This window comes from Ambystoma mexicanum, chromosome 5q, assembly GCF_040938575.1.
Source record: "Ambystoma mexicanum isolate Mex_15411 chromosome 5q, UKY_AmexF1_1, whole genome shotgun sequence".
Taxonomy (NCBI): domain Eukaryota; kingdom Metazoa; phylum Chordata; class Amphibia; order Caudata; family Ambystomatidae; genus Ambystoma; species Ambystoma mexicanum.
The window spans coordinates 692367614-692394646 of NC_090933.1; the positions used below are offsets into that span (position 1 = coordinate 692367614).

Genomic DNA, 27033 nt, shown 5'->3' on the forward strand with positions numbered 1-27033 from the left:
AACTATCCAGGTAGGTGAGGATGTTGGCAGGGGTGGGCGAGGGAGCACAGACGATGGGCTTGTCAGCAGCCTGAAAGAGGACATTTGTTGAACATGTGACATATCAGGAAACAGCATCCAGCTCCCTTTGAACGTGGACTTATATCAACAGTGCCGTCCCGATGTTGGAGGGATGACATGGGGTGCTGCTTGGTCTGGAAAAGATCTGGGGTTATGCTAATGTGGGGACTGTCGGGACTCGAGGCTAGCTAGCCTTTTGGTTGTAGCACCTGAAATTCTATCTGGGGCTACAACCAAAAGACCCGGGGCAATATCCCCTCCAGGCCCCCTCGCAATGCCTCTGGCTGGCTGGCTCCCCATTCCAGGTGCTGTCTCATGGTTCCATTTACTTGCAAGCACTTAACATTAAGGGCGATGGAATTAAATACTCCTAATTGTTGTAGATGTGCTAATACTCCTGGTTAGCAACAAAGCTAAGAAATAATAGAGGCATACCTTATAGGACTTTAATGTGAACATATCATATTGGAAGTACATTGGTTTATGGGAACAGAGGGTGGTCCGTGCACTTAACAAAGCACAATAAAAAAGAACATCCAATGATAGGTGACTCTTTGAGACTGTGGTTGACTATCTGTGAGGGGAAGGTTCTGTAAAACCCCGAGGACTGAAGAAATTGAGACGTAGTCCCACTGTACAAACGGTGGGGTTTCTTAGTCACTGGCAACAAGACCTGATACTAATATGGGAGAAATTGGGGGGAATGAGCGGAATGGTGCCTGGTGCTCCATGCGGACGTTGTGGTGTTGTGGGGGAATGGGGTTTGGTGGCCGTTTCTTTGTTTGTACTTGTGTTGTTGTATCTGAGATCAATGCTGTTGAATGTCTGTTAATACCTTTCTTTTTGCGGCTCTTCTGTATCCCTGTAAAAATCTACAATAAACCCAACACTGTAAAACAAATAAACATAAAAGAAAAGCAGGGAATAGCTTTCATGGAATTGAGTTCCTTGCCATTGTGCTCTGTCTGTGTGATCAGTGCCATGGATATGCCCAGACTCCAATCATACCTTAAATACCATCCCACAAAGACGCTGAGCAGACTTAATACAGGCTTATGAGCTCAGTCTGTCTGCTCCATAGCCCTTAAAGGCAACTGTGCTTTACAACTGCAGCACCGAGCTCCGTATGGGCAGTTTTGCTGGGTACCCTTAGTATCCCGCTTTAAGATTTTTTTTGTATATCCTCAAGTAACGACAGTTCTAAGAATAGAGCGATGCTTAGTATCTCTCCCAAAACACTATAGTCTGAGAGATTAGCACAAACCACCTTCAGTGGAGTGCCAAATGGATACCTTGTATCCCCTTTCTGTCTGCTACTGTGACTTTTTCTGTCACATAGACAATAGTCTAGTTATGGCTGGTGACAGTAGATGTGTTCTACCAACTATTGTGTATTTGTTATACCGCAGGCTATGTCCATAGCCTCGGTAGTGCACAGTAGGGGCACCTAAGTACCAATTTGACCATTACTAGTGTGGTTGTTCTTTGTTAGCCCTTCTTCTACCAGTCTGGGAGGGGTAAGTCAGTGTGTGTGTTTTGTCTTTGGCGGGAACCCATAGGTATCCCCGCCTAGGCTCCAGAGTGTTTGGGCAGGCAGGAATTGGGGCAGGAGTTTTCCTCCCCCCTGTCATTAGTCTGCCAGAGTTCCTGAATAGGTCCGGTATTACCCAAATTGTTTGTTTACAATTGTTCGAATGACACAATTGTTCGAATAATAGGGGTCCTAATTGACCTTCTGCACAATTGACCGTGTGGTCATTTTAATATATAATATGGGTTGGGTTGGTGTAATAATAATATAAGGGGATTGGGAGGGGGGTTGGGGTGGGGGTTGGATTGGGTAGGGGGCTCCGGGGGGTTTCCCCCCGCATATATATCCTAATTGACCGTTTAAATTCAGTCAATTGTGCAGAAGGTCAATTGTTATTCGAACAATTGACATTCGAACAATTCGTATACAACCATAGGTACAGCTCCCACAGGGGGTCTGGCTGTCCTAATTGGACAGCAAAACTCCCCTTTCTGTAAAATGCTGAGAGAGATTGCAGAGGAGTGTGTGCTGGAACCGTATAAAAGGCGAGGCTTTGGAAATGAAAAGCAAGTCGACAACTGGAAGCTGAAGTAACCAAAGAAGAAGACGACCAGAGAGGCCTGCAGATCATTTGCAACATTGTGAAGTGACCACTGCTGTCCTGACCCGTTTTCTGTGTGAAGAGAAGAACTCCTTCCCTTTGGCTGATGGGAACAACCAGTCCCAAGACAACTTTTAAACAAGCCATCTCCAGAGGTCCTAGGAGTTTCCCAAGCTGCGGAACCCCAATGCCCATTTCGAGTGCAGTGTCGTGGAAAGGCCAAATCCGTCAAAATCTTTTCTGAACCCGTAAGGACACTCCATAGATAATATCCAACTCACCCATACCCCCTCACCAGAGTGTGAGACTGCAGGAAGTGAAGAGGATTGACCAGGCGATCAGTGTCCTTTGTTGGTGCTGCAGTAAAGGTGCCAAAACCACAGCGTGAACCAAGAAGTTGCTGAAAGTCATGCCACACGTCCTCCCTCCAGACTGCTGCTAGGAGATCCCATCCATTGTCTTGCCTCCAGTCACCAGACCAAAGAATCCAGAGGTCGGGTCCAGAGCTGCAACATCGCGGAGAATCCAGAGCATTGGAGTCAGTCCAGAGCATTGGAGTGCACGTAGAGGTGTGCAGGGCAACCCCCTCTTACCTCTGACCCAAATCCCTGCTTGTGTCCCCTTCTCAAGTCCGTTTTAAGGTCTCCTTTGTTAGTTGTAAACTTGCTGCTTCAATAACTCTAGATATTGGAAGAAATCCACAGGAACTCTTTGTAATTCACTGATAGTTAGGGCTTTAAGCTTTCTCCGAACTGCCTTTAGCTAGGGTTGCGTTTTTTTAACTTAAAAGACTTACTAGGTGAAGAAACCATCTCTAGAACCTTGAACTAAGCTCATGCTACACTAACTAACCATTTTCCTCCCTTTAAGTAACTTTACTATATGTGTTTGCAGAGTAAATGTATTACTGTATAAACTGTTGAGAAACACGAGTGAGCGATAACCACTAATATGATAATATTGTCTTTTCCCATCCTTATGTTACTACACATGTAACCGCGAACAAACACAAAAGTGAAAGTGCACTTTGAAGAGTATTATCAAGTATTCCTAAGTGTTCTAAAGTAAACGTCTGAAGTATTTAAAGTGATTCAGGTGTTAATCTAATAAGTATATACTTTTTATATAAATATAAGTGTAAGTGCTTCTTTGTTGTTCCTGTCTAGCTAAGATTCAGTGTACTTACCGCCAGCTCACATCTTCCTCTTAAGATGAGCCTGGCTGCTCTGCCACTCTACCAAGGTCCTGAGCTACTACAGACTGATACTACGATTTGGGGATCTACAAACCACTGGGATATCTTACTAAAGTCTTACTACCAGTAGGACTTTAACAAACCTCCCCTAAAACCACCCCTTCCACACCCCAACCTGCGTCTTCGAAGTGGGTTCATGCTTCATCCCCCTGCCTGTTGTGCCCATAACAGGGCTTCCCCTGTCTTCACAGGCCTTCCGCTTGTCCCAATGATCCATCCCTCACTTAACTCCAGGCTTTCCACAGTTTCCTGTGCTTCCCGTTCCTTCCGGGTCTTTCTTCATCACCACGCTCCACCATGCCCCCTACCCACCTCCAACATGCCTACTCCCTGCCGAACTCCTCAGTCACTCACACATGCCTCCAGAGCACCAACAGTTAATACATTGACTCGTTTCATAATTCAAAAATACTTTTCATAAGTACAAATAATGTATTCTCCTTCTTGAAAACAAATACCAGAATCAATCAGTTTATCAGTCCAAAGTCTGATGTGCAGACAATGTTGGAACACCGAATGACCAGAGGAAGGCAGAAGATGTAAATCGGGAAGTAAAAAGGAGACGGGTCATGGATAATATTTGCGGTGGGGTTTCGAAGTATGGATTTGCTCATCTGAAATGACAATATTTTTAGTTTAAGATTATTGACACTAAAAGCACTAACTCCACCCCGCCTTTGCCCCCTTGCTGGCTCCTCAAACTGAGTGCCGTTAACCACGGTTCGATTCATAGTTTAGCAGTGAGAGCTGGAAGTGGCGGTAACATTGTTACCACCTCTTCTGGCTTGCTTGGGACCCTTGGTAACTGCCTTGTGACCGATCTCTGGGCATAGGTAACACACCTATGAGAGTTCCCCCTGCTGGCTAAACTTGCCAGGAATAAAAGGGGCTTTCCGATGTCTAGAGTGGGGTCTTAAAAGGGAGATGCCCCTGAAAGCCTAGAGCATGCAGCCCTGCCTTTCTGCTATGTGGCTGCTAGCATTAGTCAGGCGGCACAGGTAATCAGCTTGCCATGCTAATTTCTGCATTTGGGCCACGTACTCTCAGACCCATGGCCAGGAAGTAACGCACAGTCTTTGGAGTATAGGATTTTTGAATCCCTGCCTTGGAGACTCATTCTGGGAGAAATATGGCTAATAAGATTAAGTTTCATCCGTAATGGGAGCATTTCATAACCAAATAAAACGTGTTTAACTGTAAAGCAGAAATCATTTTGTAACAATTATTCCTTTGCACCTAGTTGTTCATGCACATTAAAAGATACATGTTTACCTCTTCTGATCAGGTAGTTGTAACAGTTGTTTCTACTTATACTATGTGTACTACAGGTCCAGACATATCGCTGATCTGTGTGGCTGAAATTAGGGGCACAAGGTTCTAAGGGCCTGATTCATATAATATTTGCCCGGTTCAAACTGAATTTGCACGCAGAAAATCTGTGCAAAGACATTTTGTACTGCAAAAACGACTGTGTGCTGACTTTGCCTGGAATTTGCATGGGAAAAATACACTTTGCACGGTTCCATGAATCTGGGTTTGTGTCTGCAGAGTAAAGTGAAAAATCACTTTGAACCGGGCAAATATTCCATGAATCAGGCCCTAAGTGTCTGTTTCGTTTTTTTGTTGGGAGCATTTGTACTCCCTATTTTTATATTTTGGGAGTATATGCCAATTTTTTTTAGAGTAAAAGGGGCAGATACCACTTATTTGTAGGGCTGTGTGTTTGTGTTCAGAAGGCGCCTGCCGATGACAACATATTTCCAATCATCTATGTCTGAGAAAGCCTTGCGTGACCTCTAACGTTAGCTGCCTTGCATGCTCTGTCAGTTGTCAGGATGGTGTGGCTTAATTGTTTGCATTTTTCAAACATGATTAAAGAGAAGCATTAACCATTAGAAGAAAGTGAGCTTCTGGCTGGTGGCCTAACTTTTCCTGTGATCTTTCAACAGCTGGCAGGACTGGAAGTTGGGAAGAAGATCTTTGCCGTCAACGGGGACCTTGTTTTCCTGCGGCCCTTCCCCGAAGTGGATTGCTTCCTGAAAACATGTCTGAACAGCAGAAAGCCCCTGCGCGTCCTTGTGAGCAGCAAGCCCCGGGAGTACGTCGCTTTGTGTGTATTGCTGTCTAGTCGACAGATTGTAACAATGCTCATACTATACATGCAGTGTGGTGGGAATCGTGGCTCTGATGCATGTCTGGCAACCGTTGGTGTGGCCAGAATGTCACTGCAGGGTGGGCCTGCACTGTATTCAAAGTCACCATAAACTAATATGTGTTGATTTCTAGTGTTTCGGGCTACACTGCATTGTAAATAACAGATGTCCATGTTCAGCTAACTGCTGCTCATTCTATAGGAAAGACATCAGAAAGGACCTTGCCGGCATTAGTGCATATGCATGCGGGTTCCACAAAGATTATATGACCCCCCCCCACGCCATGTTTTAAACCACACCCCATACCCTTCACCACCAGATGTAGGGCCTGATTCACAGAGCGTGTTAATGGGATTGTGCCATTATAAAACACTTCTATGAATCAGGCCCTTGACCTCTTACCCCACCCCCACATATATTTTTTTGAAACATTCAGTGTTTTTTCACTGTGTTGGGTCTACAGACTCTCTGTAACTAAGCAACTGTATCAAACTGGGGCCGATCACCTGTAACCCCGAAGCAAGCCTACTTTCATGTTTCAGCGCCTCGTTGCCCATAGGTTGTAGTGCGCTATACAAATCCAAAATAAAATACAATTTCAAATCCATTCTGTGGTTTCTATTCGTTGAAATCACCGGATTCCAGATTATATGTGTGAGCGTGCCATCATGGGATAACCCTCTTAATTGCTCCCCTGCCTTTGCGCTCCGTGGCATTCTTTCTAAATAGTCTCACCCTTTTTACATAGCACGCCATTGCTTGGTAGCTAGGTTTGCGCCACATAAATCTTATCCCATGTGCCGTGGTTTCATCCCCACAAATTACAATGTGATGAGCTACTTTGCGGTAAGTTTCATCTTAGGTGGAAAATAGATATATGTAGTGGGGCGGGGTGTTGGAGAGTTGGCAAAAAGTGGATGAGGGGTGGATAAGCGAGTGGGTGGTTGGTGGAAACACCCTAATTAAAATCAAAGGAAGACAACATCCACAATGAAATTTACGAAATTATGTAGGACCACCCTATGCATACACAAAGACATACGTTGGTGCATGTTTCCCATTCTACAACACAACAGCAATCTGCATGCAAAACAACTGCTGGCTGGGTGTGAAAAGGTTCAAGCTAAAAAGTTAGATAAACCACTGCCTACATTTCTCATTCTCCTACTTTATTCGCAAGAAGCAGAACTCTCAAATGATGGTCTCTTAGTCCTGCCATTGTTAGCACATGTTATTGTGCATTCCTGCACTGTCTGTAAATACTGGCCTGCAAGTACCAGAATGTCGTCTAATGTGAGCCTAAAAGTCAAACCTAGTTGTTTATTTCACATCTTGCATTAGACATTCGAGACTGTGTTCATAATAACTCCAGTATTGCGAGTCCTAGGAAGCAAAGAAAACAAGCATTGGTAATGCCAACAGTGCTGGCTTTTGTGTAGGCATGGGAAAGGCATTTGCCAGGCACTGCCATAGTCGTATTAACTGTCCATCAGTGGCAGCAGCTGCAAAATGGTGTGTGTACCTGGGTATTTAATAGCAATGCCTGGCAAATGCATAATACTTATACACAAGCCAAAACTGTTGGCTTTGCCAGGGCTTGTTTTTAACAGGCCTTCAGTGAAGGCAGATCTGGTTACAAATCATTCATTACACCAGTAGTGTGTGTACAACTACAATTAAGTCATCAACTCTCAGAAGAATGCTTTGAAAAAACACTGGAAGGCACTTAGAGAACAAAGTTTGATGGTAGGGGTTGGCAAACCTACCTCAAAGATCTCAAAGTGATCCCAGGAGTATGTGTTTTGAGCAGGAAGGGGCAGGAAGTAGGAGGAATGGCCAAAGGGAATAGCACCACCATGCCCAGTGAATTGGTGGATAAATAACCCAAAAGCATCTACAAGCTTTGTGTCATCCTCATATGCCAGTTCTCCCTAGCTGTAATGTCATGCGATAGGCTCGGCATTAGCACCACCTACTAGCCTAAACCATAAAGGACTGTATGTATCTCTCTTAATGTCATGTGATATTTTGGCTTGTGCATCTGTGCCCAGTCTAGTGAATGCACTTATTCATTAATTCATTAATTAATTCAATCATTTTGTCATTAGTATAGCACCTTACACCATAATTATCGTCAAAAGGTGCTGTTGGTTGAACGCCCTCGAAGGGACCGGAGTCCAAGTTTGGGAAAATTGGGAGGTGCTATTATGCGTGCGTGCATTTCAGCCATTAAAGATATGTGAGGGTGGCCAAGACTCTGCTAGCCACCCATGTCTGAATGGTGTGTGGATGGACTCAGCAGAGGTATACTATGAACTAAACAGGGTTGGATTGTGTTTAAGGAAACAGAGAATTATGTGGGAAGCTACAAATCGAATTTCTGTTGTTAAAGGCAGCTTCATCCTTATGGCAGAAGTGTTGTGCAATAGTGTTCGTGTTATATGTGAGTACAGGGTGTGTGGAATGAGCCTGTGCTTTTCACTAGGTTATGAAGATGCAGTATGCGTCAGGAGAGAAATGGGTTAGCTCTCTACATCGTGGGTATCATCAATGTCCCTTACACAATTGGGCTTAATGCAATATATGGCTGACCAACACAAAAGGGCTAAAAGCAAGGTATGGCTACCTTAAATAACTAGACCAAGTTTAAGACTTGGCCGACTAACACAAATAGGCTATAAGCAAGGTAAGGCTACCTTTCACAACTTGGCTAAATGCGAAATATGGCCGACTAACACACATGGGCCAAAAGCAAGGAAAGGCTACCTTGCACAATTAGGCTAAATGCAAAATGTGGCTACCTTGCACAAATAATCTAAATGTAAGATATGGCTGACTGCACAAATGGGCTAAAAGCAAGGTATGGCTACATTAGAAAATTAGGCTAAATGGCGATATGGCTGGCTGCCACAAATAGGCTAACAGCAAGGCATGACTACCTTACACAATTCGGCTAAATGTGAGGTATGGCTGACTAACACAAATCGGCTAAAAGCAAGGTATGATTACCTTAAACAACTAGGCTAAATGTGAGATATGGTTTGCTGCCACAAATGGGCTAAAAGAAAGGTATGGCTACATTAGAAAAGTAGGCTAAAGCCGATATCGCTGGCTGCCACAAATGGGCTAACATCAAGGCATGACTACCTTACACAATTCGGCTAAATGTGAGGTATGGCTGACTAACACAATTGGGCTAAAAGCAAGGTAAGGCTACCTTACCCAATTAGGCTAAATACAAAATATGGCTACCTTACACGATTAGGCTAAATGTGATACATGGCTGACTAACACAAATGGGCTAAAAGAAAGGTAAGATCACCTTACACAAATGGCCTAAAATGCCAGCTCTGCACTGGATGGTATTACCCAAATTGACTATTTACAATTGACCTTTTGTCCTAATTGACCTGAACAATTGACCTTTATATTATTTTAGTTATTTTATATATGTATTGGGTTGGTTTTGGATTATAAATAATATAAGGTGATTGGGTGGGGGGTTGCAGGTGTTTTTTGATTGGATGGGGGTTGTGGTGGGTTCCCCCCCGCATATATGTCTTAATTGACCTTGTAAATTAGGTCAATTCTCCCGAGGTCAATTCTCCTGAGGTCAATTGTGAAAAGGCCAATTAGTATACATCCCACTGGAAAACGTGCAGCACACAGCCTATTACCACGTTTGCAAAATACCCCTCATTCTACTGATCTACCAGACTGTTAACTTACACTGTTATGTGTTTAAAGTGCACATGAGGGCTCTCCCTCGCCTCCTTAACACCTTGCAACTACCCTACCAACGTTACTCTGGCAACAGTCAACTGATGGTCAGCCTAAGGAAAGATTGCCTCGCTTGTATCCAGGAGCAGATGTAGGACATAAACTTTGCCTTAACAGCGAAAGAAAACAAGATCTTATTACGTGGCCCACCCGATGTCCCAAGCCTTCCTTTCACCTGGCCTCTTGCACAAAATCCCCAACCCTCCCTGGTTGGCACTTTTAAGAGACCCAAGGCTTTTGGTTGCACTCCAAATCAAGAACCTAACCAAATCCTACAACTTTCAATTCCACATGCTCACTTGACCTAACCGACAAAACTGAAGAATAGAGACCATGGGGTTGACTCATGTACATGCCTGTAACAACCTCTATGTAGTCCTCCCAGAAGTCAATGCAAGACCTCCAAGTACTGTGTCTAATTTTCAACCAGAAAAGCTCTGACCCTGAAATCCCTGCACTGGCTCCATATCCAGCAGAGAAACAGCTTCAAAACCTTATGTATCATAGGCGGAAACATGTGGGGAAAGAGCCCAACCTCACCAAGAAACGTCCCAATGCCCTTCACACTGTTAAGGTCTCTCAGAAACACGCATGCAAGACTAATCTGCCAAAGCCGCTAAAAGAACAGCGCCTAGGCAGCAATGGAATTGTCCCAGAACAACCTTCCCAAGCACTAGTGACATGAAAACAAACCTTGACAAATTCAGAAAACAGCTGAAAGCCCTCCTGTTTGCCAAATCATGTAGCCTAGTACGATTGTTTTGCTTGTCTGTATTAGATAACTGGAACTCATCCTATCCTTAACTCTCTGCCCTTCTCAAACCATGGCTCGTGGGAAGCGGCCCACCAGCCTGTCTTTAAACCTTCCCTCCCAATAAGAACTTTCGACATTTAAAGCAAACACTATGCATGTAGTGATTTTCAAAATAAATGAACACATGAAATAAAATAAAGGAAAATATTCTAGAAAAAAGTATCAGTTTCAAGGCCGATCACAGGCTGCTATTCTGTTTGGCAGTTGCTCTAACCAAGGACAAGCAAACATGTTCATGTACTATTTAAGAAAGCCTTGCTTCTTGTTTGACGCAGAATTTAAATAATATAAGTTTGTATTCGCCCTCCTTTGCTCTCCCTGACCATGAAGTAACAAAATAGCAGTTTGTAATTAGACATGAAACTAGTACTGTTTCATTTTTCTAAGCTTCTCTGAACCTTTAGCCATTGTTTTCATTTGCAACGGTCCAGCTCAAACCTTGTCTTTATCTCAAACCTCTACAAAATTGGTAGTACCGTTTCGAGCACAGTTACTCCTTTTCTTTAAATTACAGTGAACTACTGTCCAGGCAGAATTTCAAATCTCATCTATTCTACATGGCTTTTGCGTCTCCGACTGTTTTTGCATTGCCACACCCACACCACACGCCCTTTCTTTATGCCCTCAATGAGTTCTCATTGACCTTCTGTTACTTGCAGACGGAAAATCTATCAGTTTCAACTCTGTTAATGCAAATTGCCAAGGAACATATGAAGCAAGTGTTTAGCCCCGCCCATCTAAAATGTTAAAGTTAAAGACAGGATTTGAGTGGCTTCAATAATTAAAGAGCTGCCATCCAGGCTTTTCGTGGATCACCTTATTGTTGGGTAGATTTTCATTTGTATGTGAAATCCCCTTCACATGTGAGTCCTTCCGCACTTTCTGCTGGACTACTGGATTATTTGTCAGTTCTGAGTGGGAACCTTTTTCCACTCTCACACATTATTTTACCCTATCTTTGGGACCCTTTTGTATTTCTTTTTATATCTTTCTCTTGGAGTCATGCTTTCCTCCAAGTGTTGTGGCATCTGTCATTGACCTTTGCAGCACACATCACTCTCTGTGCAGTGTTGCTGGGAGCCATTTGGGCTTCCCTTTTTATTGTCTGTTATTTCTCTTGTGAGAACACATGTTCCCTTGGGAAGGGGGATCTTTAGTATCCTTCTTATCTTTTCTATTGTGAGATCAGCACACCCCACCTTATGTGGAGGTATGTGGGGTTACACTGTATCCCCTTTCCCCCTTCTCACTGCTCCTGTAGCTTTTTTGGTTACAGTGACAAGCTCATTTAAATGGCTAGTGGCAGTGGTTTTATCCTACCTACCTTTGTGCAAATGTTACTACTAGGTTGTATTCCCAGCAGAGGTAGCGCACAGAAGAGTCACCATTGACCCAAAATAATGACACTGTTCTTTGTTTGCCAGTTCAAGGTGACTTGTCCCTTCTTGGTCCTTCTTCTGCTGTGCAGGGTTGTGGAGAGGTATGCAGTAATAAAATTGCTGCAAAAATGTCGACTTTACAAAGAATTGCGGGAATAGTGCTGTGGTTTGACCCGGTAAAGGCGTACCCCATCATACCATTTAAGGGGAGCGGGGGTTGTGGGGGTGTCCCCCGTTCCCCTTAAATGCTATAATGGGTCTGCGGGTTGCGGGGGTGTCCCCGCATCCTTTACATCTATTACGGCGGCAAATCACAGCCTTTTTGCTGTGATTTTTTGTGTAAACGGCCATTTTTGCCACAATTCTAACACATGGAACCGTGGGAGGTCCTGGTTTGACTTTTGTCTGTCAGGATCCTTTTGTGATGCCAGCCAAGGGGCCAATGTGTCTGTGAGGACTGGAAACGAGGGAGGACGCTGAAACTCCATTGTTCTTTGTCTTCTGATATGCCTAAAAGTACAGCCACCACCCACAGTTTGAATGGTGCATGGGTGCTGATTGGCTGGGGTCCACCATAGGTTTACGACTGACCATTGGAACTAATTAATCAATGAAGAGAAAGAGGAGAGACACACACCCATTTCCAAATGTCTGGACATATCCTCTGAGTAATCGCTGCTGTCTGACCCATTCTTCCTAGTGCCAGCAGAGCCCATAAAAGGATGACTCTTTCCCTAAGACTGGTGGGTCCAATCATTCTCAAGACAACCTGCATTTCGAACCAAGCCATGATGAGCTGTGACCATCATGAGCTACAAACCGCCAATACCCTGGGACCTGTGGCCACTATGCAGTGCATCACCTTCCGAAGATCAAATCCTCCCAAAACATTGGTGGACATTGGTGGACTCCTTCAAGACCTCCAGAGGCAAGATTCTACTCCTTGAATTCTACTCACCAGGGTACTGGACCGAGAAAGTGAGACAAATCAACCAGGTGCTATCCATTCTACACAGGTGCTTTGAAAAGGGTGCCAAAATCACAGAAACATGAAGAATCCTTTGCTTGAAGCCTTTTCACTCGACTGCTGCTGCAAGATCCAATCCATTGTCCCTTCTTTCATCTGGTCAACCAATAATCTGGTGACAGGATCTGCTGCTGCTGCTTCAACACTGGGGTATCCTGCTACATCCTCTTCTGCACTTGTAAGGCACTGTGAGAGTCTTGGTAGAACGTACCTAGTATTGTTCTGCTGCTCCTGTGTTGCTGGAGTAGTGATCTAGGCATTTGGAAGTACGCCCATCAACGTTCGCCCAAGGGCTAATGCCTGTGTGCCTTCATGGAGCCTTCCCAAGTCCCCTGAACCTTTTCCCCAACAAAGAGTGTCACTTACTTGCTACTGAAGACTTCCTCTGGAACTTGGTGGACTTTCTACAGCTTGTGCCTTGTTTGTTTGACCCTCCAATCTGACTCTGAGACTCTCATAACTAGCTAGGGATAGACTACTAAAGAATAAGGCCTCTGTGATATTATTAAAAGTATTTACCTGATTTAATTTGGTTTTGTTTAGTTAATTCTTACCTGAAACAGATATTCTGAAAGTTGTTACAAAAGTGTTTTACTTACCTTTGAATTTCCTACTGCCATTCTACAAGTATTACAAAAGTGAAGATTGTATTAGGTGTTCTAAGTTACTTGTGTGTTATAGTACTTACCTTTCTGAAGAATCAACTTTTACCTTAGTGTACACATAAAATAAACCATTATTTGTATATATCTTTTAGTGTGTCAGTGTTTCTTATGCCTATGTGTATACTCTAATTTCTTTGTACCTCCCTACAGCTCTTCATCCCTCCTCAGATAAGCCTGGCTGCCCAGCCATTGCTGCTACAAAAACTATGTGCTTGAGGCCTATGCTAAGAGTTGGAGCCCCATGTCGCAAGTGTGAGTCTTCTAAGGTGGACCTTCCTAAGGTGGACTTTAGTAAAACTCCCTAACACATATTTCTTATGCTCAGCGTGAATTGTGGCTCATGGTTCAGTATCAACTGTATCTACTAAGAAGCAAATCACCCACTTAGATGTGTAGAGTTCAGTGGCAAAATTCACAGGCAGCAAGTAGGTAGATCAGTATTGATATAGACAACAATTTCTAAGGATGTTGGTTTGACATTTACTTTTCACAACAAAATGTACATGTTTAAGTATACAACTATATATTTGCTAGCCTTGCAAAGGTTGTTAATTGCCACACACTATTATTATTCTACTATCTGTGAACTGCAGACTATTTCAATTGAGCCCATTGATTGATTATTGAATATTGATTGATTATTATTATTACGCAATCTTCCCATTTAATTGTGGACACTCCGCAACGACTGTGAAAGTACTGATGACTAGGGCGATTTATTGATTGATTGATTGATTGACTTAAGATTGTTTGTTTGTGTTCTCTGTCTTGCATTTGTCTGTTTTTCCGTTATTCGGGCATCTATGCTAAATTATTGCTGAATGATTGAGTCTTGATTGGTTTTTAGTAATGTCGTTTTTAGCTTTATTGTAATGATGATGCTTTTACAATGTGTTTATGATGTTATGTTTAATAATTAATAATTATTAGTTATTAATTCTCATTTATCCCTTTCTGTAAAGCTCTTTGAGCTAAATCACAATAAAGATTATTATTATAATATTTATGTAAAGTAACTTTACTCATTTCCTGTTATTTGCATGGCATTGTGTTCTGAAACCCTAGGAACAAAGATTCTCTCACATTAAAACCAAATTTATATCTTGTCTATACCCTCTGTCTTGCAAGAAAGAAACAAAAAACTCTCATATCGCCCGAGATAACATTATGTCATGACCTTTTTAATTTTCTTCCTTAATCCAGGACAGTGAAGATACCAGACTCTATAGAAGGACTTGGATTCCAAATTCGGGGCTTTGGTCCATCAGTGGTTCATGCTGTCGGGAGAGGTGAGTCGCTTGTACTTACCTTTGAAAAAAAGGCTCTGCCAACCAACAGTGGCTGTCAGAGGAAAGTCTGTATGAACACACTGCTCACGTTTGATAGAGCTGACAGAATTGGGTGTTATGAACATAGAGAGAGGACAATCTAGACATATAGAGATCACCTAAAAATGTGAATGTCATATAGAATTCTTTTTTTTGTGATCATCCATTTCCTGTCAAAATGGTTCGCTTACTATTGTTAAACCTCTGAGGCGAACATTAGCTGTAAAGAAGGGAAATCTGACAATGATCATGATCATGTATCTAACCTTTCCAAAAGGTCTTACATCATAAATGTGGGTGTCCCTAGACTAGAGCCCACTCAATTGTTATTAGAATAGTTTGTATGACAGCATGATGTTGAGGTTCTGTGCTAGAGTGCAATCTGAGAACCTTGAAAAGATATCCTTAGATGGCCATCCAACTGGACGAGGATCTGGGCAGCATTAGCTTACACATAGAATGACATGTTAGGGGTTTGTATTTGCTTAAGCTTAAGTCATGAGCCATATCTCAGGAATTGCTTGTGTGGTGGACTCAAATGGGTGACGGCTGGCTGCCCTGTTTGTAAGAAAGGACCAGTCCTGGCGTAGGGTCACACGCTACAGTTTAATCACCCTTTCCCAAGAGGATGGCATCATGCTTGTTATAAAAGGCAGCTGATAGATCTACAAGGATAACTACACTGACACTGATGATACCTGCCCTCTTCCTTGCGTCCTGAAGCACCATCTAGTAGGGTCAATACTGTGCCTTTGTCAAACGGGGCTCCCACCATCAAATTATCAAATTATCCCGTTAACTAAATAAACTATTGCAGTTTCTTGATTACTGATTTCTTCAGTTACCGACTGGTAAAAATTACTTGAGAACAGTTCGATCAATTATCAAACTCCAGCAAAGAAGAACTAATGCACCTTTCAGTGCATTTGAATCTAGACAACACAAAGGCATCTAATGACTATGAGGTGCAGGTCTACATAGATTAAGAATGCACGTCACCGCTCCAGGATCAGAGAGTGAGTGTCTTTAATGGAGCTCGTGGTAGGTCTGCTTGCCAGCTTAGCATGATTGAAGGAAGTTAACTGACTAAGAAAATCTGGTGGCCAGATGCTAATATAGTAAGATTGGTGTGGCTAGTGTGCTTATTTCTGACGTTTTAGTATACATGTGCACAGATCTTTCACTGTATTCGGAACTGGAAAGACGGTGCTAAAAGAGCTAGACGAGCTTTGTATACAAAATTAGAACTGTATAATATGTGCACTGTGATCTAATGGGAGGTTTTGTCTGAGGGTAGTTTTGCAAACATTATGTTTGCTCGCAGGTGATATTGTTTGTATTTTAGCTGCTGCCAAAGGTGCAGTAAGCCATCGTTAAAATGCAGATATTTTGCTAATGCTGGTTTCAGTGATGGCGGAATCTAGTGTCAGGAACAGAAAGGACTGTTGTGTGGTCAGCAGTGGGCGCAGGCAGAGCCGAAGTGAGCGGGAGTGGTCGGGAGCGGCGCTCCTATACTTTTTAAAATTGCCTTGTACAGCGCCTATACTTTTATTTTAAAATGAAACCGTTCCGGAATGGTTTGGTTTTAAAATAAAAGTGTAGGAAGAATTTGAAACCTTCACTTTCAGTGCGCTGCACTGAACGTTCACTTAAACATCAGGTGCCCCTGTTTGGGGGAGTGTATTGTGTGTGGGAGGGGTTGTGGCAATGGGGTTTGTGGAGAGCAGCGGCAGGCCAGCAGTGATCATAGTTCCACTACTTCTTTTCGTACACTTCGACCACTGGGCGCAGGTTTCAATTCTCACAACCAATCTTTCACAAAATATTAATCTAATAGTTGATTGAGGGTTAGGGTGTTTATAGCATTCAGTCATAAAAGCGATGGGAGGAGGACAGGTTACCTGTCTCATCTAACAAAATAAGCATGCATCTTACACCCTACTATTGGAGGGGTGGGGCATAGTACTAATAGCTTGAGTTCCAAGTAGAACATGTTTTTTTAGAAGGCTTTGGTTGGACAATGATAAAGCAACTCCCGTCAGTAATTCACCAGAAAACCACTGCCCGTGGATTGCCAAAGCTGTCAGCTCAATGTATGCAGAAGACTTCTGGCTGGGCCATCAACAAACCGAAGCTTCCTTTTATTCCCTTGGACTCACAACAGCAGGGGTTGTCCTGCTACTTATAAGCCCTACTTGGATCTTTGCCCGATCTTACAAATGCCTTTTCACTGAAGCTGATGAAACCGGTGGGAGTGTAACTTTTGATGAATTTGTTAGATTGACTGAGCTTTGGGGCATCTTTTGCAAGTTTTTTCAAATTGCTGTCAGTTCTCATTACATCGGGAGGTTGGTTGAAAATGGGGTGTCAGTAGCTTTCAACATCCTCAACCACGCTGTCCTCCTGGTTCCTCCTCACCAGGGGGCTATTACGATCCTTGCCTTAATCGGATTCACTTGTTCCTCTCAGATTTTAATGAAATGGCACCATTTCCACACTTGGAATCCATCTCTTGACTCATTCCATGAAAGCCCCGAGGGGTAGGTGTTGTCTCTCCTGCACCTCTCATGCATTCTGTTGCCATGTTCCTGCATACTTTTTGCATGCAATATGTTACATTATGCTTCCTATACCACTACACCAGAGACAGAGGCACTATCAAGAATCTGATTCATCACTGCTTGTCCAACATAAGTACCCGTATGGACAAAATATACAGTACTTGTCATAGATATGTGTAATAGCAGAGCACACACGGGTACCCTTTGCCATGATATGATGCCATGTGTCTTGTTGAACGTCCGCCCACACATGTATTTTTTTCCCAATTGCTCATTCCCATAAAAGCAAACCACCTTCACCCCTCTATTTTCTCAAAGGTCTGGTACCAGATGCAAACCACACTGCCCATGTGCAAGGGTTTCAGCATACCACAAATGCCACACTATCCACTGTCCTGCAAGGTAGGCACTCAGCTCATTGCCATACCCAACGTGATTGTAGTGTCCATAGCGACGTTTTATGGAGGATGAGATGCTCAACTGTCGATCTAAAATGGCGGACAAAGCAACAAATAAAACACAGTGTTATATTGAAATGTGCACTATTCTTTGTTAACTACAAACTAAAACACGTGATATAAAGCAACTGATTTAATAGAGGCAGGCTCTAAAAGCCAAGAGAAAAGCGGGCAACTTCAAAGTTGCTGTTATTTTGCAAAGACATCTTTGAACATCAATGTATGTATGCTATGGATTTTTAAAATGCAATCCTAGCTGGGAAACAACAGAGTGCTATTTATCGGGTACACACCCAGCGGGATACGGGTACGGCAATGGGCTGCTGTGGCAATGGTCCCCCCTGGATTGGATTCACCGAAAAGAGACATTTGATAACAAAAAAGAAAATGTTTAAATAAAAAAAACGTTTTTGGACATCTGGGGGCGAGGGGGTTCAGCACTTTGATTGATGGGAGAACTATCTTCAGGTATACAGCCGTTCAAGCAACTAATCCCCTCCGCTACTAAAGTTATTGGCTACCAAAGCCATTGGGGCATCTTAAGAATGTCCTTTGATTAATATGTGCAATAAAATAAAGTTGTGCTCTTATAGGTGCTCATTGGCTGCATTGTACATAATATTTTACATCTTAACGAAAGTACATTCACCCATGTAAGAAGACTGTAGGCTTTGCTTTTATCTTTTTTATTTTTTAGGAAATAGAGCAGTCCTGTCTAAATCCACAAACCAGTTATTGGATTTAATTAGGAATAATAAAATCCCTTTCATAAAAGGAATCAGGAATGTGCTATTGCCCTGCAAGTAATGATCTACGCCCACCAGGTGACACATAAACACTGGGTGAAAGAGCATTGTCTCCGGAGGATAACCCAGGGGCAAAGTGCTCCCCTTGGAAGCAAGACGATCCAGAGCAACGCAGGTCGATCCCCGGGTCCACGCCTAGAAACCTCTGGGTATTAAGCACGTTACAAATAACCTATCATATCGCATCAAATAACCTATCATTGGTTAACTCTCTGGTGGCTTTTGGCAACAGTGTGTCGAGATGTAACCCTTCTGCATCTTCCCCACAAAAACCATCAATGATGCAGGAAAGAGTTTGAGTGTGTTACTGTAGGTGCATTCTGAGATATATTGCCATACTGTGCTGTGCCTAAACTTATATTTGCTTACATGGGCTTTATAACGACAGCATTGATAGTGCAGAGGATCACACACTTGACTTTGAAAAGGGGTGCAGCCCTGTGAGCTGGGTTGATGCTTTTCTATCAGTGTTTTTTTGTTTAAATAGATGTTGGCCCTCATTCCGAGTTTGTAGGTAGCCATGGCGCTATTAGTGCCATGGCTACCTCCAAAATCAGTCCGAATCCGGTCTGGTGAAGGGAGTTATTACTGGTCCAGTCCGAGGTCGGCGGGACCGGTAATACCCCATTCACCAGAGCCATTCACCATTCCCATTTGGGTCCCCATAGGGCTCAAGGGGAAGGGGGAAGGCGGCAATAACGGTACCGCAAATTGCAGTACCGTTATTGACCCCGGTATACCTTTGCGGGTCCTGTATGTAACGCCTGGTAAAACCAGGCGTTAAGGGAGGGACCCGCAAAGGGACCTCGGAATGGGGCGCAAAGGGATTACTGGCACCGGTGTCATTACCGGTGTCGGTATCCCTTTGCGCCCACCTTGTAATGAGGGCCATTGTTTTCACCTTAAAATGGCTTTCAATTAAAACAAAATAAGAACAATGTGAACAGTTGTACAAAATATGATTTTGCATCTTAACTAAGGGACAGATAAGTGCAGCTGGCTGGAGTGAAAGCAGAAACAGACTCTAGAGATGTTTTTAAGGCCATGCTGTTTCTATTGGCTCCTGTACAGTAAGTCTGCCGAAGTATTATCATTGTGAATAATGGGCAGAGAAGCAGAGTTGCACAAAATCAAAGAAAAGGGGATTTGCTCATCGAGTGGGGACTGAAATGTTTGACACCCGGCTTGACTCTAGTACCTGATTTTGCCAGTGCCTTTACAAGCAGTCATCAGCTTGGAGTGGTCGAAGTAGGTGCTGGGTAATTGCATGAGTTAAGCCCCTAGACTGTTGATGCCCTGACTGAGCCTGCATTAGTCAGGTTTAAGTACATATTGTCTAGGTAGTATTTATTTTGACAAAAACAGCATTCACTGCAATGGCAATGCAGCCTGTTTTAGATCTTGTGCCAATGCACAGGGTATCAACAGAGGGTTGCAGAGGCAGTTTCAGGGTAACAAAACCAGTCTTGAGTGTGCTGCACACACTAGGGTAAGGGCAACGAGAGAACCTAGGTAGAACAGGTCTCCATAAACACAGCGGGCAGTAGAATTGGTAAGTGCAGAGGCTGCTCCCACCGCTTTGTTAGGGTTGACACCCTGGGTTTTAAGTTCAACAATCATTTGCATGTAAGGTGACCATAAAGGAAAGTTCATATGTGGGCCTCTGCACCTGAGAGCCCCCTCTAAGCAGAGAATGAAGAAGTGAGGAGACTGTTGATAATCTTCCCTTTGGTTTTGAGTAGATTTGCAGGCTGGTCTCATTATAGCCTCTGCCAAAGGTGATAGGATTCCAGGTGTTTCTTCTTTTTGCTGGGCAAGCAAGGCTTCTTTATTCTCTTTGGTTACACCGCATCAGGATTATGGCTTCCAGCTAGCCTCACATGTGTGTGCTTTTTCAAGGCGGTTTTGGTTTGAGCCCTGCAGCTCTTATCCCCATGTCAGCGTGGCCTTCAACCATCTCAGCCCCGGCACTCTGATGCCACTCAAACTCAAACCTCACTGGCTCAACCTCCCACCTCTTGAATACCCCTCTATCTCTTGGCCTTTATATTGTGACCAGTGTTGGATTGGTTTTCTGGATTTCACTGTCCACCATTTCCTCCTTCCTAACTCCTCCTGACAACCTCATCTCTTACTCTTCTTCTCCTCTCTCCAGCTGGCTTCCCTCTTTCCTCCTTCTGACCTCTCCCTTCTCCAATGGCTCCCCTTCCCTGAATGTGCCTTCCTCAAGATTGTTCCCGTCTCCTTTCCTTTCTTCAGCTTTAAGATGGTTTTCTTCCCCATTCGTTCCTCCTACCTTCTATTCTCTCACTCTTTCCGCCTGCTCTTGCCCTCCTCATACATGTTTCTGTTCCTGTTCTTCACTCTTCCTTTCACTCTTTAGCCCACACTAACTGTGGAGGCTGGCAGGTTTTTATACTCTGGGCTTGGGTCAATGTGGTCCTGTAATGTTTGGACTCAAAGATTAGACCCAGACATTTATTTGACATTCAGCTCTGCTTTGCTTCTGAGATGCCGCTAAATTCGTTTCTAATTGTTACTGATTTGCCGGTGGCTACGCAGGTTGATGGCATAAATATCTTGGCCACCACCTTGGAATCCAGCAACCAAGTCATGACAGCCATCTAATTCTGCAATGGTTCTCTCTTCTCCTGGTGTATCTCTCCTATTTCTGTGAACCCACCTGTTTGTGGTCTGAGCCATGTTCTCTGTCGCTCCCAGTCTGGGGTAAGCAGTGGAAAGTGGTTTCCTCTGAGGGACCTGAGCACTTGCCTAGTGGTACTCTGTTTCTGAGGTTTGTGGGCTGTGCTCGCACTCTGTGTGCATCGAAGAACCTGTGGGAAACACTGCATCTGTGATGCTTTCTGAAGTTCATTACAGGCATATTTGAAGTAGCTTGAAATGGGGGTAAGGCTATCAGGATCCTCCATAGATTATTTGCGGGTGGTCTTCTGCAGATTGCATGCCCCTCTCTTTTCTTTCTGACCTCAAATGTGTCACTATGTCACACTTGTTCAATGTCTGCTCCACCTCTGCACCTGAATGTCAAAGAGATCTTTGTGGCTGGTGAGCTGTATTTTTCTTCCAGTGGCCAATGTGGCTACGTTTAAACACTTGCCTCCACTTAAAATAAGAATGTAGATGACAAAAAGTCTTGGAGGTTAATCACTTCCCTAAAAATAGTCATTGGGGAAAGAGTGAAAACTGCCGCAGCAACCATCAAGAATGCAATGGAAACTTGGGCAAACGTTGTGACGGTGGCTCCTGATGTATAGACTGAGAAAGCGAGATCCGTGACTGCTGAAGACGCGAGGAAGCCACAAAATCTTGAAAGGTGCAAGAGAAGAACAAACGAAAATGACCACGCGCCGTTCTATATGGGGCAAGACTTTTGCAGTAAAGGAAAAAGGGCGGACCAAAACATTTGAAACCCGTCGCCTGCACTGAATTAAAAACACAGCGCTACACCTGTATAAATGCCATTGAAAAGGACTCTGGTTCTAATGCTATAAAGAAAGGCACATAGAAGCAGCTACACCAGCCAACTGCATTTAAAAAGGAAGATATCCTTAACCTGCAAATCGATCAACTTCCAAATAAGCAGAATTAAAAAAAAAGATTATCGCTTCATGCAATCTACAGAAAGGATGAAATCTCCTTCATCAGTAAATAACGCTCCAGTCCAACCATAAGATACTGACAAGGTCAGTGGATTGTATAAATGGGAAATTAAAGATCCCCAGCTTATATGAACCATGCCATGAATGTTTTTTTAATTGTTAATAACACTACAGAAGGTCTTTTTTAGAATAATCACTAATATACAACCTTTACACTTTGTCATTTATCTCACAGTATCTGACAGATTGTGATCCATTGGGGAATTGTTTGAACATCTTGTCAACCTATTAAGAAATTAATCTTCCTGAAGAGGGCTATACTAAGAAGAGCAGAACACCAGGGATGGTGTTGATGTAAACTGTTAGCCAAAACATATGTAGACATCCTCTAGACATCTCAAAAAACTCTATTTTCTGAAGCAGGACAATAACAACTTTTTCATTCATAGTCATCTCCCCTAGAATGCAATGCGTGAACATTCTAAAAGCAGCATTTCTTTGTGATCAACTCTGTATGTCACTTACTAACCACAGTAACCAACATTATTAAGTGTTGCATTTTTGGACCTTTATTATTTTTTACTTTGGTGTAATAAGTGCCTTGTGAAAAACACCTATTACTGATATGTTTTTTATTGAATGTCTTTAATAATTTGTGTTTTAATTATTTGCAAACAAAATGGCAGTACATGATTCATATATAAGTTTGGATATGTGAAGCAGATAGCATATCCCCACTTTTCCCCTGACAAGCTATCAAGGTGGAACGAGAGAGAGGTAATTGAGTTGTCTGTTAGTTTTGTCTTCGTGATGTATAGTGAGGTACCATGATGAGCTGAAGCTTATTAACACTTGTAGGGGCTACATAAGCACACAATTGGTAGTGTAGAGGAATGACCAGTCAACTTTTAGAAAAACGAGGCTGGTTCATAAGTGAGCGGGTTTTGAACCTTTGAATCAGTGCGTCGGTAGGGCCTTCAATTGGACTGCAATGAAAACAAAATAATATTGTGTAGCTGCTTAATCAAGGGATAGAGACAGCAGGTGGCAGGGATACATGTAGAAATAAAATGAAGAGAGTGGCGGAGTTAATTCAGTCGATACGGCATGCACCACACAACAAATTAACATTATTATTTAAATTGGGCAGAGCAGCAGAGTTTCAACAAATCAAAGTAAAAGAACATTGGTCATAAAGCGGGGGCTAAACTTTGACCTTCTTGACTCATGGAGGCACCAATTTGATGGCTGGAGAGATTTTAGTACCAGAGATCACTAATTCCCCCACAATCACTGGTCACCTTGGAGGTTTCACCTTGGATACTAGGTAAATGTGCAAGTTAGACCTCAGCCATTTTCCCAAGACTACCATCACCCTTCCCTGCTTGTATCTGGTAAACAAAATACATTTACTGTAATAGATTACTTATTTTATTCTCATTAAATAATTATTATGAGAAATAGTGGTGGAATGATAGACAATATCTCAGAAGGTAGTTTCAGATGTGTCGTAGAAAAGTTTTTGGGGCCAAAATAGCAGATGCAATGGCTGTTTTGGTGGGTGGCCAGTAAAAAAGAGTAATATGTCCAAATGTCACCCTTTATTAGAATATCGAAATTACCCCTCTCCCCCATAACTGGTGTAATGGTTTGTGGCCTAGCCAACACCATCTAAAACAGCAGCAGATAGACTCATATTTTGGAATGCTGTCCATCAGCAGTTACCCAGGTCTAAATCTTCCGGTTTATGCTAGACAAACTATTGACATTCTCCACCTTACACAATGTTGCTTTTTTCAACTCACAAGGCTAAATGTGCTCTTTTCTTTCTTTAAGAAACATTGGGCCTCATTACGAGTCCTGCAGGCGGAGGTGTCATTCACCACCCGCCTGCAGGCGGACGTGGAAACACCGGCACCATCACAAGATGGTGCCGGTGTTTCCACTTCCCCATTCCCATTAAGTCCTATGGGAGCCCTATGGGACTCAATGGTAATGGGGATTCACCGAATTCCGCCTCCGGAATTCCGGGGTCACCGGGGTCATAATGCATCATGGAGGCGGAATGGTAATATGAGTCCGTCTGTAACCTGCCGGAATTTCAGGCACGGTTACCGCCGGACTCGTAATGAGGCCCATTGTCTTTGGTAAATGTCTTTGTATTTTTCAGTCTGGGTGACTGCAGGGCAGTCTCTTTAGGACTGCAGAAGCTTACACTAATTAAACTGAAATTTCTTCAGACTATCCCGGAGAGGTCTTTACTCTGGAGCTCAAGCGCTCCATTTGCTGAGTGTGTCCGAAGTGTTAAGACTATGTGCATTTCACATATGGCCTTCTACCGGTCTGGAAGGGGAGTCCTGTTTTACAGATGTATTCATTGCTGAGAGAGACTTGTGATTTCATCATCAGCTTCTGACCTCTGTCATGCCTGCCTTGTTTCTTAAAGGCAGCCACCAGTCCTTTTCATTTTAGAGATACACCATTGGGAATACACTTACCCTTGACTTTAGTTACACTGAGACCCAATTCCTTTGCGAAAGAAGCTAAATACTTGACTGGGCCCTGCCTAGTGTACTTTTGATTGGTAGGTCACTAACCGTAAGCACAAGGCTGCTCCTGCTGGGTGTTAGTTTTCTTGTTAAAGAACACGATACTGTACTTAATGCTACACATGCAATATTAAAACATATCAACACATATTCATAGTTAGACTAGACCTATGAGTTCTGCAAAGACTCTGTGAAGAACTGGAGGTTTCGAAGAAAAGGAGGTAGTGGGTAGAGATGTGTGTCCAGCGAGAAGATGACACAGCCAGGACACATGGGAGGTGAGTAGGCACAGAAGGGAAGTGGCACTAAGTGGCACTAAAGAGGAGACCTTGGCAGATTACCGCAGTAACTTACATTTTAAGTAGAAACAGTGAGGCAGACAAAGGGCAAGGTGGATCTTCTTTAGCATCCGGCAACATGAAAGATGGCAGACTGCACAGACAATAGTTTTCTATGCCCTTCCAGTGACCTCTCACCTTGCTGTCTACAGAAGGCCCTTCCACTGCTTCTGTTTCAAGTCTTTATAGCTTGTCCAGTGCGCAAAGAACTTTCACTATGTGAGTAGATCTTAACCACAGAAAGTAGCAGCAGCGTGATTTTACTGGAGCCACACCAACCCCATCCAGACACAGCCATGAAAATAGCGGTCTTCTCCTGGGAGGGAGCTCCAATTAGGTTTCATGTGCTGCCGCAACAGCTGTGTCTCCCCAACACATTTACTATGTGTTTTGTTCTCTGGTTGTGACCTCTGTGCTGCAAGATGGACTTTTCCAAAACCCTCCCTAGAAGAGTAGAGACCAAGTTTAAAAAAATGCCAGATGGTGAAGGGTTCAAACTGAGAGGAATTTCATTTCTTGTCATTGGGGAGAATTTATTTCACAGGGGGAGATTCCATTTCACAATAAAGTCTCCTGGGGGAGACTTTGCTACGCGGGATGGTTTATTTTGTGACGCCGGCTTTCCAGGATGAACATGTGGGAGGAAGAGTTTTTGAGCTCTGGAACTGTAGGCTGTATTTTTCTATGGCGCTTCATCAATGAATATCACTGCCAGTTTGTATTGCATCACTCAGACACGCAACTTTGCTACACTATGTAATTAAATCTGACAAGGTTTATGGCCATCAGCGATAATTTCTGTGCTGAGCGTTATTTGAAAATGTGTGCTCTATTTGCAGTGATCTTAGGGATATTAAAATCTTAACTATGCAGCAGTTTAAAGTTGGCTACAATACTTCTAAAACAAACAGAAGTGCCCTTATCACTTAAATAATCATTGATATTATTAACCAAATGAATGGTACTTATGTAAGTGATCGTGCATCGGTGGCTGGCTGCACTGGGTTTCAAACCTGTGACTTACAGGTTCCTTGCAGATCTCCACAGGAGGCACCTTTTCCTACTGTCTTTTATTTGTGCGTTAGTCTACATCGTTCAACAATTTGTCGATGGATTTCATCAACATCTTTGTCTTGGGCTATATTGGTGTCATTGAGGAAACTCTGAAATTGACCTGTACATCCTGCAAACCTGTTGAAGATGCACGCACTTTTGAAGACCCAAGAGCTATGGGAGACAATGCTAAATATTTTTTAACTGTGCTCTTTTAAATTCCCTGGTCGCTAAATTCAGAGTCACGTGCCTGGAATGTGTTCACTTTGCTCCATTGACAAACCTTCCTGGAACTAACCTTTCATGATCATGTTCTGTTTTTATTCTTTTTTAGTTACCGCTCCCATCGGATGGCGCTGGCTTCCCTTTCCCCCCACTTGACCTCCGCACGCTCGCCACTCACTTTCTCAGGCATACTATTAGTGTGAGCTCGAGAGCCAAATTTCCGCTGTCAGCACTTTCTTACCCCGTGTTTAAGAATCAGAAGCGAATGCTTAGCCTGGTCTTTATGGAACCAATGCTAATATTGATATCCGACAAATGGGAATATGGGATCTTGCACTTTTAGCTCAAATTGTTTTTTTTTTTATTTGTTGAATATAACGTGACAGGAGTTCCTTTTTTTGGGACATTTAAAATCTTTATAGAAACGTCATGGAACAAAAAATGAAGATACTTCATGGATAAGTAAATAATGATGTGTGATTTTTCTAGAAAAAATGTTAAGTAAAAAGTCAGGCTTCTAAAGTGGGGCCGAGTGAAAAGATGACTAGAGTTGATTGGTGTGGAAGACTACCCGGTGCCCGTCCCAAGTACTTTCTGATTCCCGCTCGCAATTACTTCCAGTAGTTTTTCCTAATAGTAAACAGCTGCATTAAATATGTTGATCGTTAGCAGTCTTCCTAAAGGGGCATTTTTCCGATCGGAACACGGATCTTACAGAGTCTAGTAATATCTCTTTATTCTTAGAAAACCTGACAAGCATTATTTTTCACTTATGACTCATTTTTCAAATGCAGCAATTCCTTCAGATGCCGCTGGCAAAGAAGCCAAAA

General features: G+C 43.1%; 1 protein-coding gene across 1 annotated transcript in view; it reads left to right on the forward strand.

Moving 5' to 3' along the window:
• Positions 1 to 27033, forward strand: part of PREX2 (phosphatidylinositol-3,4,5-trisphosphate dependent Rac exchange factor 2) — a 1458907-nt gene that overhangs the window by 703118 nt on the left and 728756 nt on the right. Inside the window, exons 19-20 of the mRNA XM_069621155.1 lie at positions 5397 to 5545; positions 14469 to 14554. Of these exons, the coding sequence (XP_069477256.1) occupies positions 5397 to 5545; positions 14469 to 14554 (235 nt within the window). The remainder of the gene's footprint in view (positions 1 to 5396; positions 5546 to 14468; positions 14555 to 27033) is intronic.